The sequence below is a fragment of the Procambarus clarkii genome, chromosome 12, assembly GCF_040958095.1.
Source record: "Procambarus clarkii isolate CNS0578487 chromosome 12, FALCON_Pclarkii_2.0, whole genome shotgun sequence".
NCBI lineage: Eukaryota > Metazoa > Arthropoda > Malacostraca > Decapoda > Cambaridae > Procambarus > Procambarus clarkii.
In genome coordinates this window covers 13,988,357-14,000,030 of record NC_091161.1, presented here as the reverse complement: position 1 = coordinate 14,000,030, position 11,674 = coordinate 13,988,357, and the positions used below count along the sequence as shown (strand labels likewise).

The 11,674-nt window shown below is 43.2% G+C and overlaps 3 protein-coding genes across 3 annotated transcripts in view; 2 read left to right on the top strand and 1 right to left on the bottom strand.

The window, feature by feature from the left end:
- Positions 1-211: 211 nt before the first annotated feature.
- LOC138363957 (uncharacterized) lies at positions 212-718 on the bottom strand. Its single transcript, XM_069323411.1, has one exon. It carries the CDS (start codon positions 716-718, stop codon positions 212-214), a length of 507 nt encoding a protein of 168 aa, XP_069179512.1.
- Positions 719-1,911: 1,193 nt separating this feature from the next.
- On the top strand, positions 1,912-4,638 carry LOC138363956 (mucin-3A-like). Its single transcript, XM_069323410.1, has one exon. The coding sequence runs from the start codon at positions 1,912-1,914 to the stop codon at positions 4,636-4,638; it is 2,727 nt and encodes a 908-aa protein (XP_069179511.1).
- Positions 4,639-8,035: 3,397 nt separating this feature from the next.
- LOC138363954 (receptor-type guanylate cyclase gcy-8-like) overlaps positions 8,036-11,674 on the top strand; it is an 80,126-nt gene continuing 76,487 nt past the window's right edge. The window contains exon 1 of the mRNA XM_069323409.1: positions 8,036-10,372. Coding sequence (XP_069179510.1) covers positions 9,851-10,372 — 522 coding nt within the window. The 5' untranslated portion in view covers positions 8,036-9,850. The remainder of the gene's footprint in view (positions 10,373-11,674) is intronic.

Sequence of the window (11,674 nt, the reverse complement as noted above, 5' to 3'; positions counted from 1 at the left end):
CCTTTGTTTCTTAAGACGGCGACGTTCAGTTCCCTCCAAGATATCTTCTTTAAACTGAGTCAAGGAACAAAGACTGAGAATATTAGATATTTTCTAGAATATATATTATAGTATTTATATTGTATATACTATAGATAATATATACTATCTGGATACGTAAGCAATTATGACCATGGAACAATAATTGTTCGATCGTGAAATCAATTTTTAATTAGACTGAAGGCTCTGTGACGGTGGTTCTTTCTGACGTGGTGGTCGTCTGATGTGGTGGTCGTCTGACGTGGGGGTCGTCTGACGTGGGGGTCGTCTGACGTGGGGGTCGTCTGACGTGGGGGTCGTCTGACGTGGGGGTCGTCTGACGTGGGGGTCGTCTGACGTGGGGGTCGTCTGACGTGAGGGTCGTCTGACGTGGGGGTCGTCTGACGTGGGGGGGTCGTCTGACGTGGGGGTCGTCTGACGTGGGAGGTCGTCTGACATGGGGGTCGTCTGACATGGGGGTCGTCTGACGTGGTGGTCGTCTGACGTGGTGGGTCGTCTGACGTGGGGGTCGTCTGACGTGAGGGTCGTCTGACGTGGGGGTCGTCTGACGTGAGGGTCGTCTGACGTGGGGGTCGTCTGACGTGGGGGTCGTCTGACGTGGGGGTCGTCTGACGTGGGGGTCGTCTGACGTGGTGGTCGTCTGACGTGGTGGTCGTCTGACGTGGGGGTCGTCTGACATGAGGGTCGTCTGACGTGGGGGTCGTCTGACGTGGGGGTCGTCTGACGTGGGGGTCGTCTGACGTGAGGGTCGTCTGACGTGGGAGGTCGTCTGACGTGGTGGTCGTCTGACGTGGTGGTCGTCTGACGTGGGGGTCGTCTGACGTGGGGGGTCGTCTGACGTGGGGGGTCGTCTGACGTGGTGGTCGTCTGACGTGGGGGGTCGTCTGACGTGGGGGGGTCGTCTGACGTGGGGGGTCGTCTGACGTGGGGGGTCGTCTGACGTGGGGGTCGTCTGACGTGGTGGTCGTCTGACGTGGTGGTCGTCTGACGTGGGGGTCGTCTGACGTGGGGGTCGTCTGACGTGGTGGTCGTCTGACGTGGGGGTCGTCTGACGTGGGGGGGTCGTCTGACGTGGGGGTCGTCTGACGTGGGAGGTCGTCTGACGTGGGGGTCGTCTGACGTGGGGGGGTCGTCTGACGTGGGGGGGTCGTCTGACGTGGGGGTCGTCTGACGTGGGAGGTCGTCTGACGTGGGGGGTCGTCTGACGTGGGGGGTCGTCTGACGTGGTGGTCGTCTGACGTGGTGGTCGTCTGACGTGGGGGGTCGTCTGACGTGGGGGTCGTCTGACGTGGTGGTCGTCTGACGTGGGGGTCGTCTGACGTGGTGGTCGTCTGACGTGGGGGTCGTCTGACGTGGTGGTCGTCTGACGTGGGGGTCGTCTGACGTGGGGGGTCGTCTGACGTGGGGGGTCGTCTGACGTGGGGGGGTCGTATTGTCGCTGCTTTATTCATTTATTATCGATGTTGTAAAGGTCTTGCACCAGTCGACGGGATCACCATAGCCCGTGCTACTTTGAACTTTTTGTTCCAAGTAGCGAATCTTAAACAACAACAACAGCAGGTCTTGTATTTTGAGTGCATGATGAAGAGAAATTAAAGATTTCGTGAAAATTTGGGTTCGTAGAACATATCATGATAGTGTTATAATGTCTGGCCCGTGTAAGTGTGGCTATTGTAAAGTTTCGTATATTAATGAACACTGAAAATATCGCATATTGTTGTTTTCACACAATCTCACTCTTCACACAATCTCAATGTTTACACAATCTCAATCTTCACACAATCTCAATGTTTACACAATCTCAATCTTCACACAATCTCAATGTTTACACAATCTCAGTCTTCACACAATCACAATCTGCACACAATCTCAATGTTTACACAATCTCAATCTTCACACAATCTCACTCTTCCACAATCTCAGTCTTCACACAATCTCACTCTTCCACAATCTCAATTTTCACTCAATCACAATCTTCACACAATCTCAATCTTCACACAATCTCAGTCTTCACACAATCTCAGTCTTCACACAATCTCCATCTTCACACAATCTCAGTCTTCACACAATCTCACTCTTCCACAATCTCAGTCTTTACACAATCTCAGTCTTCACACAATCTCAGTCTTCACACAATCTCAGTCTTCACACAATCTCCATCTTCACACAATCTCAGTCTTCACACAATCTCACTCTTCCACAATCTCAGTCTTCACACAATCTCAGTCTTCACACACTCTCAGTCTTCACACAATCTCCATCTTCACACAATCTCAGTCTTCACACAATCTCACTCTTCCACAATCTCAGTCTTTACACAATCTCAGTCTTCACACAATCTCAATCTTCACACAATCTCAATCTTCACACAATCTCAGTCTTCACACAATCTCAGTCTTCACACAATCTCCATCTTCACACAATCTCAGTCTTCACACAATCTCAGTCTTTACACAATCTCCATCTTCACACAATCTCAGTCTTCACACAATCTCAGTCTTCACACAATCTCAGTCTTTACACAATCTCCATCTTCACACAATCTCAGTCTTCACACAATCTCACTCTTCCACAATCTCAATTTTCACTCAATCACAATCTTCACACAATCTCCATCTTCACACAATCTCCATCTTCACACAATCTCAGTCTTCACACAATCTCACTCTTCCACAATCTCAGTCTTCACACAATCTCACTCTTCCACAATCTCAATTTTCACTCAATCACAATCTTCACACAATCTCAATCTTCACACAATCTCAGTCTTTACACAATCTCCATCTTCACACAATCTCAGTCTTCACACAATCTCACTCTTCCACAATCTCAATTTTCACTCAATCACAATCTTCACACAATCTCAATCTTCACACAATCTCAGTCTTCACACAATCTCAGTCTTCACACAATCTCAGTCTTCACACAATCTCCATCTTCACACAATCTCAGTCTTCACACAATCTCAGTCTTCACACAATCTCCATCTTCACACAATCTCAGTCTTCACACAATCTCAGTCTTCACACAATCTCCATCTTCACACAATCTCAGTCTTCACACAATCTCAGTCTTCACACAATCTCCATCTTCACACAATCTCCATCTTCACACAATCTCAATCTTCACACAATCTCAGTCTTCACACAATCTCAGTCTTCACACAATCTCAGTCTTCACACAATCTCAGTCTTCACACAATCTCAGTCTTCACACAATCTCACTCTTCCACAATCTCAATTTTCACTCAATCACAATCTTCACACAATCTCAATCTTCACACAATCTCAGTCTTCACACAATCTCCATCTTCACACAATCTCAGTCTTCACACAATCTCAGTCTTCACACAATCTGTCTTCACACAATCTCAGTCTTCACACAATCTCAGTCTTCACACAATCTCAATCTTCACACAATCTCAATCTTCACACAATCTCAATCTTCACACAATCTCAATCTTCACACAATCTCAATCTTCACACAATCTCAGTCTTCACACAATCTCAGTCTTCACACAATCTCAATCTTCACACAATCTCAATCTTCACACAATCTCAATCTTCACACAATCTCAGTCTTCACACAATCTCACTCTTCCACAATCTCAATTTTCACTCAATCACAATCTTCACACAATCTCAGTCTTCACACAATCTCAGTCTTCACACAATCTCAATCTTCACACAATCTCAGTCTTCACACAATCTCAGTCTTCACACAATCTCAATCTTCACACAATCTCAGTCTTCACACAATCTCAGTCTTCACACAATCTCAATCTTCACACAATCTCAGTCTTCACACAATCTCAATCTTCACACAATCTCACTCTTCCACAATCTCCATCTTCACACAATCTCAGTCTTCACACAATCTCAGTCTTCACACAATCTCAGTCTTCACACAATCTCAATCTTCACACAATCTCAGTCTTCACACAATCTCAGTCTTCACACAATCTCAGTCTTCACACAATCTCAATCTTCACACAATCTCAGTCTTCACACAATCTCAGTCTTCACACAATCTCAATCTTCACACAATCTCAGTCTTCACACAATCTCAATCTTCACACAATCTCACTCTTCCACAATCTCCATCTTCACACAATCTCAGTCTTCACACAATCTCAGTCTTCACACAATCTCAATCTTCACACAATCTCAGTCTTCACACAATCTCAGTCTTCACACAATCTCAGTCTTCACACAATCTCAGTCTTCACACAATCTCAGTCTTCACACAATCTCAGTCTTCACACAATCTCAGTCTTCACACAATCTCAATCTTCACACAATCTCACTTCCACAATCTCCATCTTCACACAATCTCAGTCTTCACACAATCTCAGTCTTCACACAATCTCAATCTTCACACAATCTCAGTCTTCACACAATCTCCATCTTCACACAATCTCCATCTTCACACAATCTCAGTCTTCACACAATCTCAGTCTCCACACAATGTCAGTCTTCACACAATCTCAGTCTTCACACAATCTCAGTCTTCACACAATCTCCATCTTCACACAATCTCCATCTTCACACAATCTCCATCTTCACACAATCTCGGCCATATATGGGGTCCAATATATGATACGTTCCGTTTTCTTTGCAGATTCACGAGGTGGAAAAGCGAAAGAGGATAAGCAAAGGCGAAGCGAGAACCCACACAATAGCCAGAGGAGAAGGAGAAGAAGCAGGAATATCAGCAGGAAGAGAAGCAGAAGTAGTAGCAGCAGGAGAAGCAGACGAGGCCTCGAACCAGTGCTCCTTCTGTGTGCTTACTCTCTGCGGCTCATCTGGGAAGAAATTTCAGGGGAAACTATAATAAACTTATGAGAGGGAAAATTTTCCATATCTTCTCCATACACTTTCCGCTGTCTGCGTTCAATACACTCAACGTCTGCTCAAGTTTGCAACACTCCCGATAAAACTCCCATGGAACCAGATAAAAATATATTTAGAAATCCTTAAACTCCACGAAAATGTACATTACAAAAATAATTACATTTCTCGAAAATATTCCCAAAACAGATTGTGTATAAAGCTAAGATAAAAAAACAGGGAATAATATAAGAAAATTTGATATATCAAACCACTTTGCAGGTTATCTTCACAACCCAAAAAATCAAAACAAAGCCACGTGGTCCTGGATGTAAACAAAACAAGTTGGGGGAATCTTAATATAGAAAACGAAAAAGCACCACCTCGCAGGGGTGACTCTCTCCCAGCCCTCCCGCGGCCCCGTCGAAGTCTTGAAAAACACCAACCCACAATGGCCACCTGAACGTTGTCATGGAGATGCTGGAGCCGCTCGTCCTCCTGGCCGCCCTCGTCCTCCTGGTGCTCGTCATCGCCCTCACACAAGTCGTCCTCGACACCAACATTTTCCTTAACAAATCTGTGGGTTAAGATCTTTGTGTACTACAGGAATTTTTTTTAGGCTTTATAAGCTACAGGAATAAGACTTTAGCCTCCATAAGCTACAGGAATAAGACTTTAGCCTTCATAAGCTACAGGAATAAGACTTTAGCCTTCATAAGCTACAGGAATAAGACTTTAGCCTCCATAAGCTACAGGAATAAGACTTTAGCCTCCATAAGCTACAGGAATAAGACTTTAGCCTCCATAAGCTACAGGAACAAGGCTTTAGCCTCCATAAGCTACAGGAATAAGACTTTAGCCTCCATAAGCTACAGGAATAAGACTTTAGCCTCCATAAGCTACAGGAATAAGACTTTAGCCTCCATAAGCTACAGGAATAAGACTTTAGCCTCCATAAGCTACAGGAATAAGACTTTAGCCTTCATAAGCTACAGGAATAAGACTTTAGCCTCCATAAGCTACAGGAATAAGACTTTAGCCTCCATAAGCTACAGGAATAAGACTTTAGCCTCCATAAGCTTCAGGAATAAGACTTTAGCCTTCATAAACTACAGAAACAACAGTCTTTCAACAAACACATCGTAAAAAGTTCGAAAATAACTTGTCAATGAAACGAAGTATTGAGCAAAGAAGATAACATTTGCCAACAGATTCGTTTCTCGCTGTATTCATCAGTTGACGAATATGTCCACGGAATGGTCGACGAGCTCTGGCACCGTGACCGTGGTCTGATATAGGAGTGGTGACCGTGGTCTGATATAGCAGCCGTGACCGTGGTTTGATATAGCAGCCGTGACGGTGGTCTGATATAGGAACGGTGACCGTGGTCTGATATAGCAGCCGTGACCGTGGTTTGATATAGCAGCCGTGACTGTGGTCTGATATAGGAACGGTGACCGTGGTCTGATATAGCAGCCGTGACCGTGGTTTGATATAGCAGCCGTGACGGTGGTCTGATATAGGAACGGTGACCGTGGTCTGATATAGCAGCCGTGACCGTGGTTTGATATAGCAGCCGTGACTGTGGTCTGATATAGGAACGGTGACCGTGGTCTGATATAGCAGCCGTGACCGTGGTTTGATATAGCAGCCGTGACGGTGGTCTGATATAGGAACGGTGACCGTGGTCTGATATAGGAACCATGACCGTGGTCTGATATAGCAGCCGTGACCGTGGTTTGATATAGCAGCCGTGACTGTGGTCTGATATAGGAACGGTGACCGTGGTCTGATATAGGAACCATGACCGTGGTCTGATATAGCATTCGTGACCGTGGTGTGATATAGGAACCTATGAAACCGCTGCTACCTGAGCCAGCAATCTTCAGTCACCCCTTCAAGGCCACTACGATACGATACGACAAACCATTTTCTTTCGTTGGAAATTTAACCGGGAACTGCGTCTCTTTTTGGAACACAAACAAACCTCTCCAGAAACTCATCACGTGTGGGTAAGATTTCCTGTTTCGCTTTTGTAAAATACAGGTAGTTAGGTTGAAGACTAGCTAACGCTTCAGGTAAGGCAACTATTACAGCAAAGAGGGTTCGGAACGTGTTCGAAAATGGAACAATTGATAAGTGTCACATGTCTGTGGAGGAGGAAAAAGACATAGTTCTTATATCGAGATAAGAAGAGTTTTCTTACTCAGTTTGTAGGTTTTATGTGGAGGTAGAAGAACAGACTTCAAACTTGTGATGTCACAAGAAAAATCGACTAAGTTTGTCATCGTGTGAAAAGGACAAAAACAACTCACAAACAGGAAGAGAACAAACAGGACTCACAAACAGAAAGAGAACAAACAGGACTCACAAACAGAAAGAAAATCTCCGAGGAAAATCATTTTATGGTAAAGTTGCCTCGCTTCTCCTGTCTTGGAGAGGAAAAGTTGAAGTCTTTAGAAACACACACAAAATAGGACTCAGGAAAAAAGGGTAAACGGACAGTACGCTGAAAGGTCAAAGGTCAGTTGACGAGCAGTGCAGGTAATTGACCCCCCAGTGACCCCCAGATGATGTGATTGTGATGGTTGCAACACAATCTGTTACCTAAATTGACAAACCAATTGTAACAATTTTCTGATACTCAGAACAATTATTTTAAGACAGACATTCGTTCATAAATTTATATTAAATTATCCGTCTCTCTACGTATTAATTGTGACCAGTTAATAAGTATATCCAGGCAGTATCTGGCCTGTTAGTCTCAGTTCAATTGGTTGTTCAGTGACTGTACACATTGCTGTGTAATTATTATACCTCAGGATTTTGCAGTCAAAGATCTGTTTTATCAGTTAAGTACCATACAGTTACACCTGTCCAAGATCTCCCGATACCTAGTGGTACTACCTCCAGTCAGGTGTCGCCAAACAGTCAAGTACCATCAAACAGTCAAGCAGAAACCACCTCAGCCACTCATTTTCCAATGTACCTAAGTCTCCATCAAGCTGTTTTATACCCCCTGCAGTATTAATTAAGAAACTAAGTGTTTGCTGAATAGCCATGCTAGTTCCGGATTGCAGAAGGTCTGAAAATACGGCCAACATTCTTAGCTGAAGAACACTTGAGTTAACGTCGTGTTTAAAGTGTTTAAACGTTTCTAAAGTACAAGAATGAAACGATTTTAAGTGAACTGAACAACCCTGTACAGAGGACGAGTGAATAAAGTGTACCAGATCTTAACTTAGAGACGCGAGACGACTTGAGGGAGGGAAAATAATCACCAATTAAGTATTTTAAGTGTTCCAGCAACACTTAAACACGCTCTGAAGTGATGGCAATCATCGCTACAACTTAACCTGTAAGCCACCACAACATTTTAATCGAAATTCCTGAGAAAATAATTGTACCCCAAATAACGTTCGCTGCATTTATCACACAACGACAAACTCAACACAATATATGTTAATTTAGTAAGATATAGCAAAAGATATATCAACGAACTATAGATATATGAAGAAGAAACTTGTCTAGAATCAGATACTTAAATGAGATATTCTACTTCATTTAAGTGCTAAAGAAAATATTTTGGATTGTGTCTAGGTGAGAAGTAGGAAGATCAATACTTCTGTGAGAGACAGGAGGGTCACTACTGTGAGAGACAGGAGGGTCACTACTTCTGTGAGAGACAGGAGGGTCACTACTGTGAGAGACAGGAGGGTCACTACTGTGAGAGACAGGAGGGTCACTACTTCTGTGAGAGACAGGAGGGTCACTACTGTGAGAGACAGGAAGGTCACTACTTCTGTGAGAGACAGGAGGGTCAATACTTCTGTGAGAGACAGGAGGGTCAATACTTCTGTGAGAGACAGGAGGGTCAATACTTCTGTGAGAGACAGGAGGGTCAATACTTCTGTGAGAGACAGGAGGGTCAATACTTCTGTGAGAGACAGGAGGGTCAATACTTCTGTGAGAGACAGGAGGGTCAATACTTCTGTGAGAGACAGGAGGGTCAATACTTCTGTGAGAGACAGGAGGGTCAATACTCCTGTGGCCACCAGTTAAGGTGAGAGGAAACTTCGTGACCATTCAAGGAGGAAGGTAGATAACGAAGATAATACAAAGGGAGTAACTTAAGATATAAAGCCAAGATACAAGACAATTTAAAGCAACATCATTCTATTTCCTGTCACTTTCCATTTTCTCCAAGTCTTCTGCAAGAACATAATTGGTTCCTCAGGAGATAAAATAGTTTAAAACATTCATGTAACTCAACCACGACAGTAAAATGCAATCGACTAAATAATATGTCAGTGGGACACATATATATATACATATATGATCAGCTTATCTGATAACATATAGCATGCTGTTTTTTTTCGATTCAGCTGCTCAGAAGGAAGTGTCCATGTAGCACGGGCTATGGTGAGCCCGTAATTGAGTTCGGTTATTCGCGATAACCTCGTTACTGTGAAAATTTAGCAGATTTCTATGTAGTCTCTTGCTTTGTTTGGAGCGGCATTAAGATGGTTGATTAAGAAACAAAGTGTTCATCTTGTGTCTTCAAGGAAAATAAAAATTGTGTGTTTTTGAAAAGTGAGAGAAAATTGGAAAAGTATTGATTATCAAAGTGCAAAACAACAGATAATTATAAGCAAATAAAAGTGTTTAGTGAGTACTTATTGTGCCCAGTAAGACAAAGATAAGTTTTCTTAATGTTTGCTGTGAGTTTAAGATGTGAGCAAGAAACTCAGTTTTTGGAAATGTAAATATATAAAAAAATTATACTAAAAAAAAAAACAGTTAGGGAAAATGCAATCCACTTTTCTACGAAAAGTCTGATTGGAAAAAAAAAATCCAGCAATTTATTCCAACGACCATATATATATAATCAAAGACAAGACCTCTGAAAGCCCCTTCCAAACAGCTCATTAAAAAATGATTTAGCAAGGAGGCGAACCAGCAAATAATATTAAGTCATAGACATGACTTGGACAGTGCTACTGAGGCTACTCTCCACCGCCATAGTCTTCAAGGACTCAGGACTCTGCTCCTCCATACAGAGGGACTCCTACGGGGAAATCAACTCCGATATCCTGAAAGAGAAAAGCAACTCCCTCTGGAAGCAGGACTTAAGACCAGGCAATGCCAAAGCTATTTATTCAAAGCCTGACGCGTTCTATTTAGCTTCTTGGCCGTCGCAGAAGTCAGGCAGACCTCCAGGCCGTCCTAGTCAGCCAGTAACCTTTGACCTCCACTCTCTAGCATCTTCCTCAGCTACTTCAGAACTGCCCTCGACCTCCTCCAGACTCCCCTTCAGCTACGTCTCCTCCGTCGCCAACGCCGCCACGAAGAACATCACCATTGAGGAAAAATGTAGCTCAACACAGCTGGAAAATTCTTCCAAGAAGCAGAAGTTCTACATCAATAACTACCTCAGCCCCAGGAATAACATCTCGAGAGAGAACATTACCATTGGCTTCCTCTCTTCCTTTAAATACAACAAGGTTAGTCTCCCCTTCTTAGACGTTTTCTACAATCATCTTGATACTGTTTTCTTTAAGATATCTCTAAGTACACCCCATTAATAGCTAAATCTATGCCTCTTTGCAATCTCTAAATCTCTTATCACTTGCACTATTCACTGTCCATTTTGTTGCAAACGTATTGTGTGATTAGTTATAAGGTGTTGATTTTATCTGCTTGTAACTCATTTCATATATTTGTATAATTGAAATTGAAATAAGTTTATTGAGGTAAAATCCACACAAAGGGATGAGGTAGCTCAAGCTATTCTCACCCCGTTCAGTACATCGTGTTAATACATACTTAGACACACATATTTGTATAAACATTTAAAACAAAAACCGGGCCGCGGGGACGCTAAGCCCCGAAATCATCTCAAGATAACCTTAAGATAACCTCAAGATGACCTCAAGATGACCTCAAGATGACCTCAAGATAACCTGAAGATGACCTCAAGATAACCTCAAGATGACCTCAAGATGACCTCAAGATAACCTCAAGATGACCTCAAGATAACCTCAAGATGACCTCAAGATGACCTCAAGATAATCTCAAGGTGACCTCAAGATGACCTCAAGATAACCTCAAGATGACCTCAAGATGACCTCAAGATAACCTCAAGATGACCTCAAGATAACCTCAAGATAACCTCAAGATAACCTACCTTCTCCGATACCTTCCTGGTCATCCACATATGGTTTACAATTGAGATTGCGTAGCAAATGGCTGACTCTTCCTCTTCTCCCGTGAGTACTCCGCAACCCCGGGTTGGGATACATGTCTAGCTGTGTGATGATACAGGTATCTCATTCTCCTCCCTGATACATATTACTCATATGTATAAACTCACACAAAGACCCCCCTTTATCTCTCTACCTAAAGACACAGACACACAGTTGAGAGGCGGGACCAAAGAGCCAGAGCTCAACCCCCTCAAGCACAACTAGATGAGTACAAGTACGTGAGCACATATTTCTAAAGACACATTATGTATTTACATAGTTTAATACCAGCTAATGAACTGAGTGTTCATATTGTGTTTGGTCTTGTTCAATGTGTTCACAAGAGATTAAATGTTGCATAGATGTTGCCTTAAGATAACCAGCTGCCTCACCACACAGCCTGGTGGCTCAGACTCGTGTTCACTAACATACTCTGAACACTTATCCACTATCTCCACAATGTGTTCAAGGGAGATCCAATATAATTTAGATTTAGGAAAGACTTGGGTAAATACTGGTTCAGTAACAGGGTTGTTGATTTGTGGAACCAATTACCGCGTA

Bases quoted from the DNA above. Each gene is read 5' to 3' on its own strand.
- LOC138363957 (XM_069323411.1), bottom strand. From the start codon at position 718: ATGTCAGACGACCCCCACGTCAGACGACCACCACGTCAGACGACCACC.
- LOC138363956 (XM_069323410.1), top strand. From the start codon at position 1,912: ATGTTTACACAATCTCAATCTTCACACAATCTCACTCTTCCACAATCT.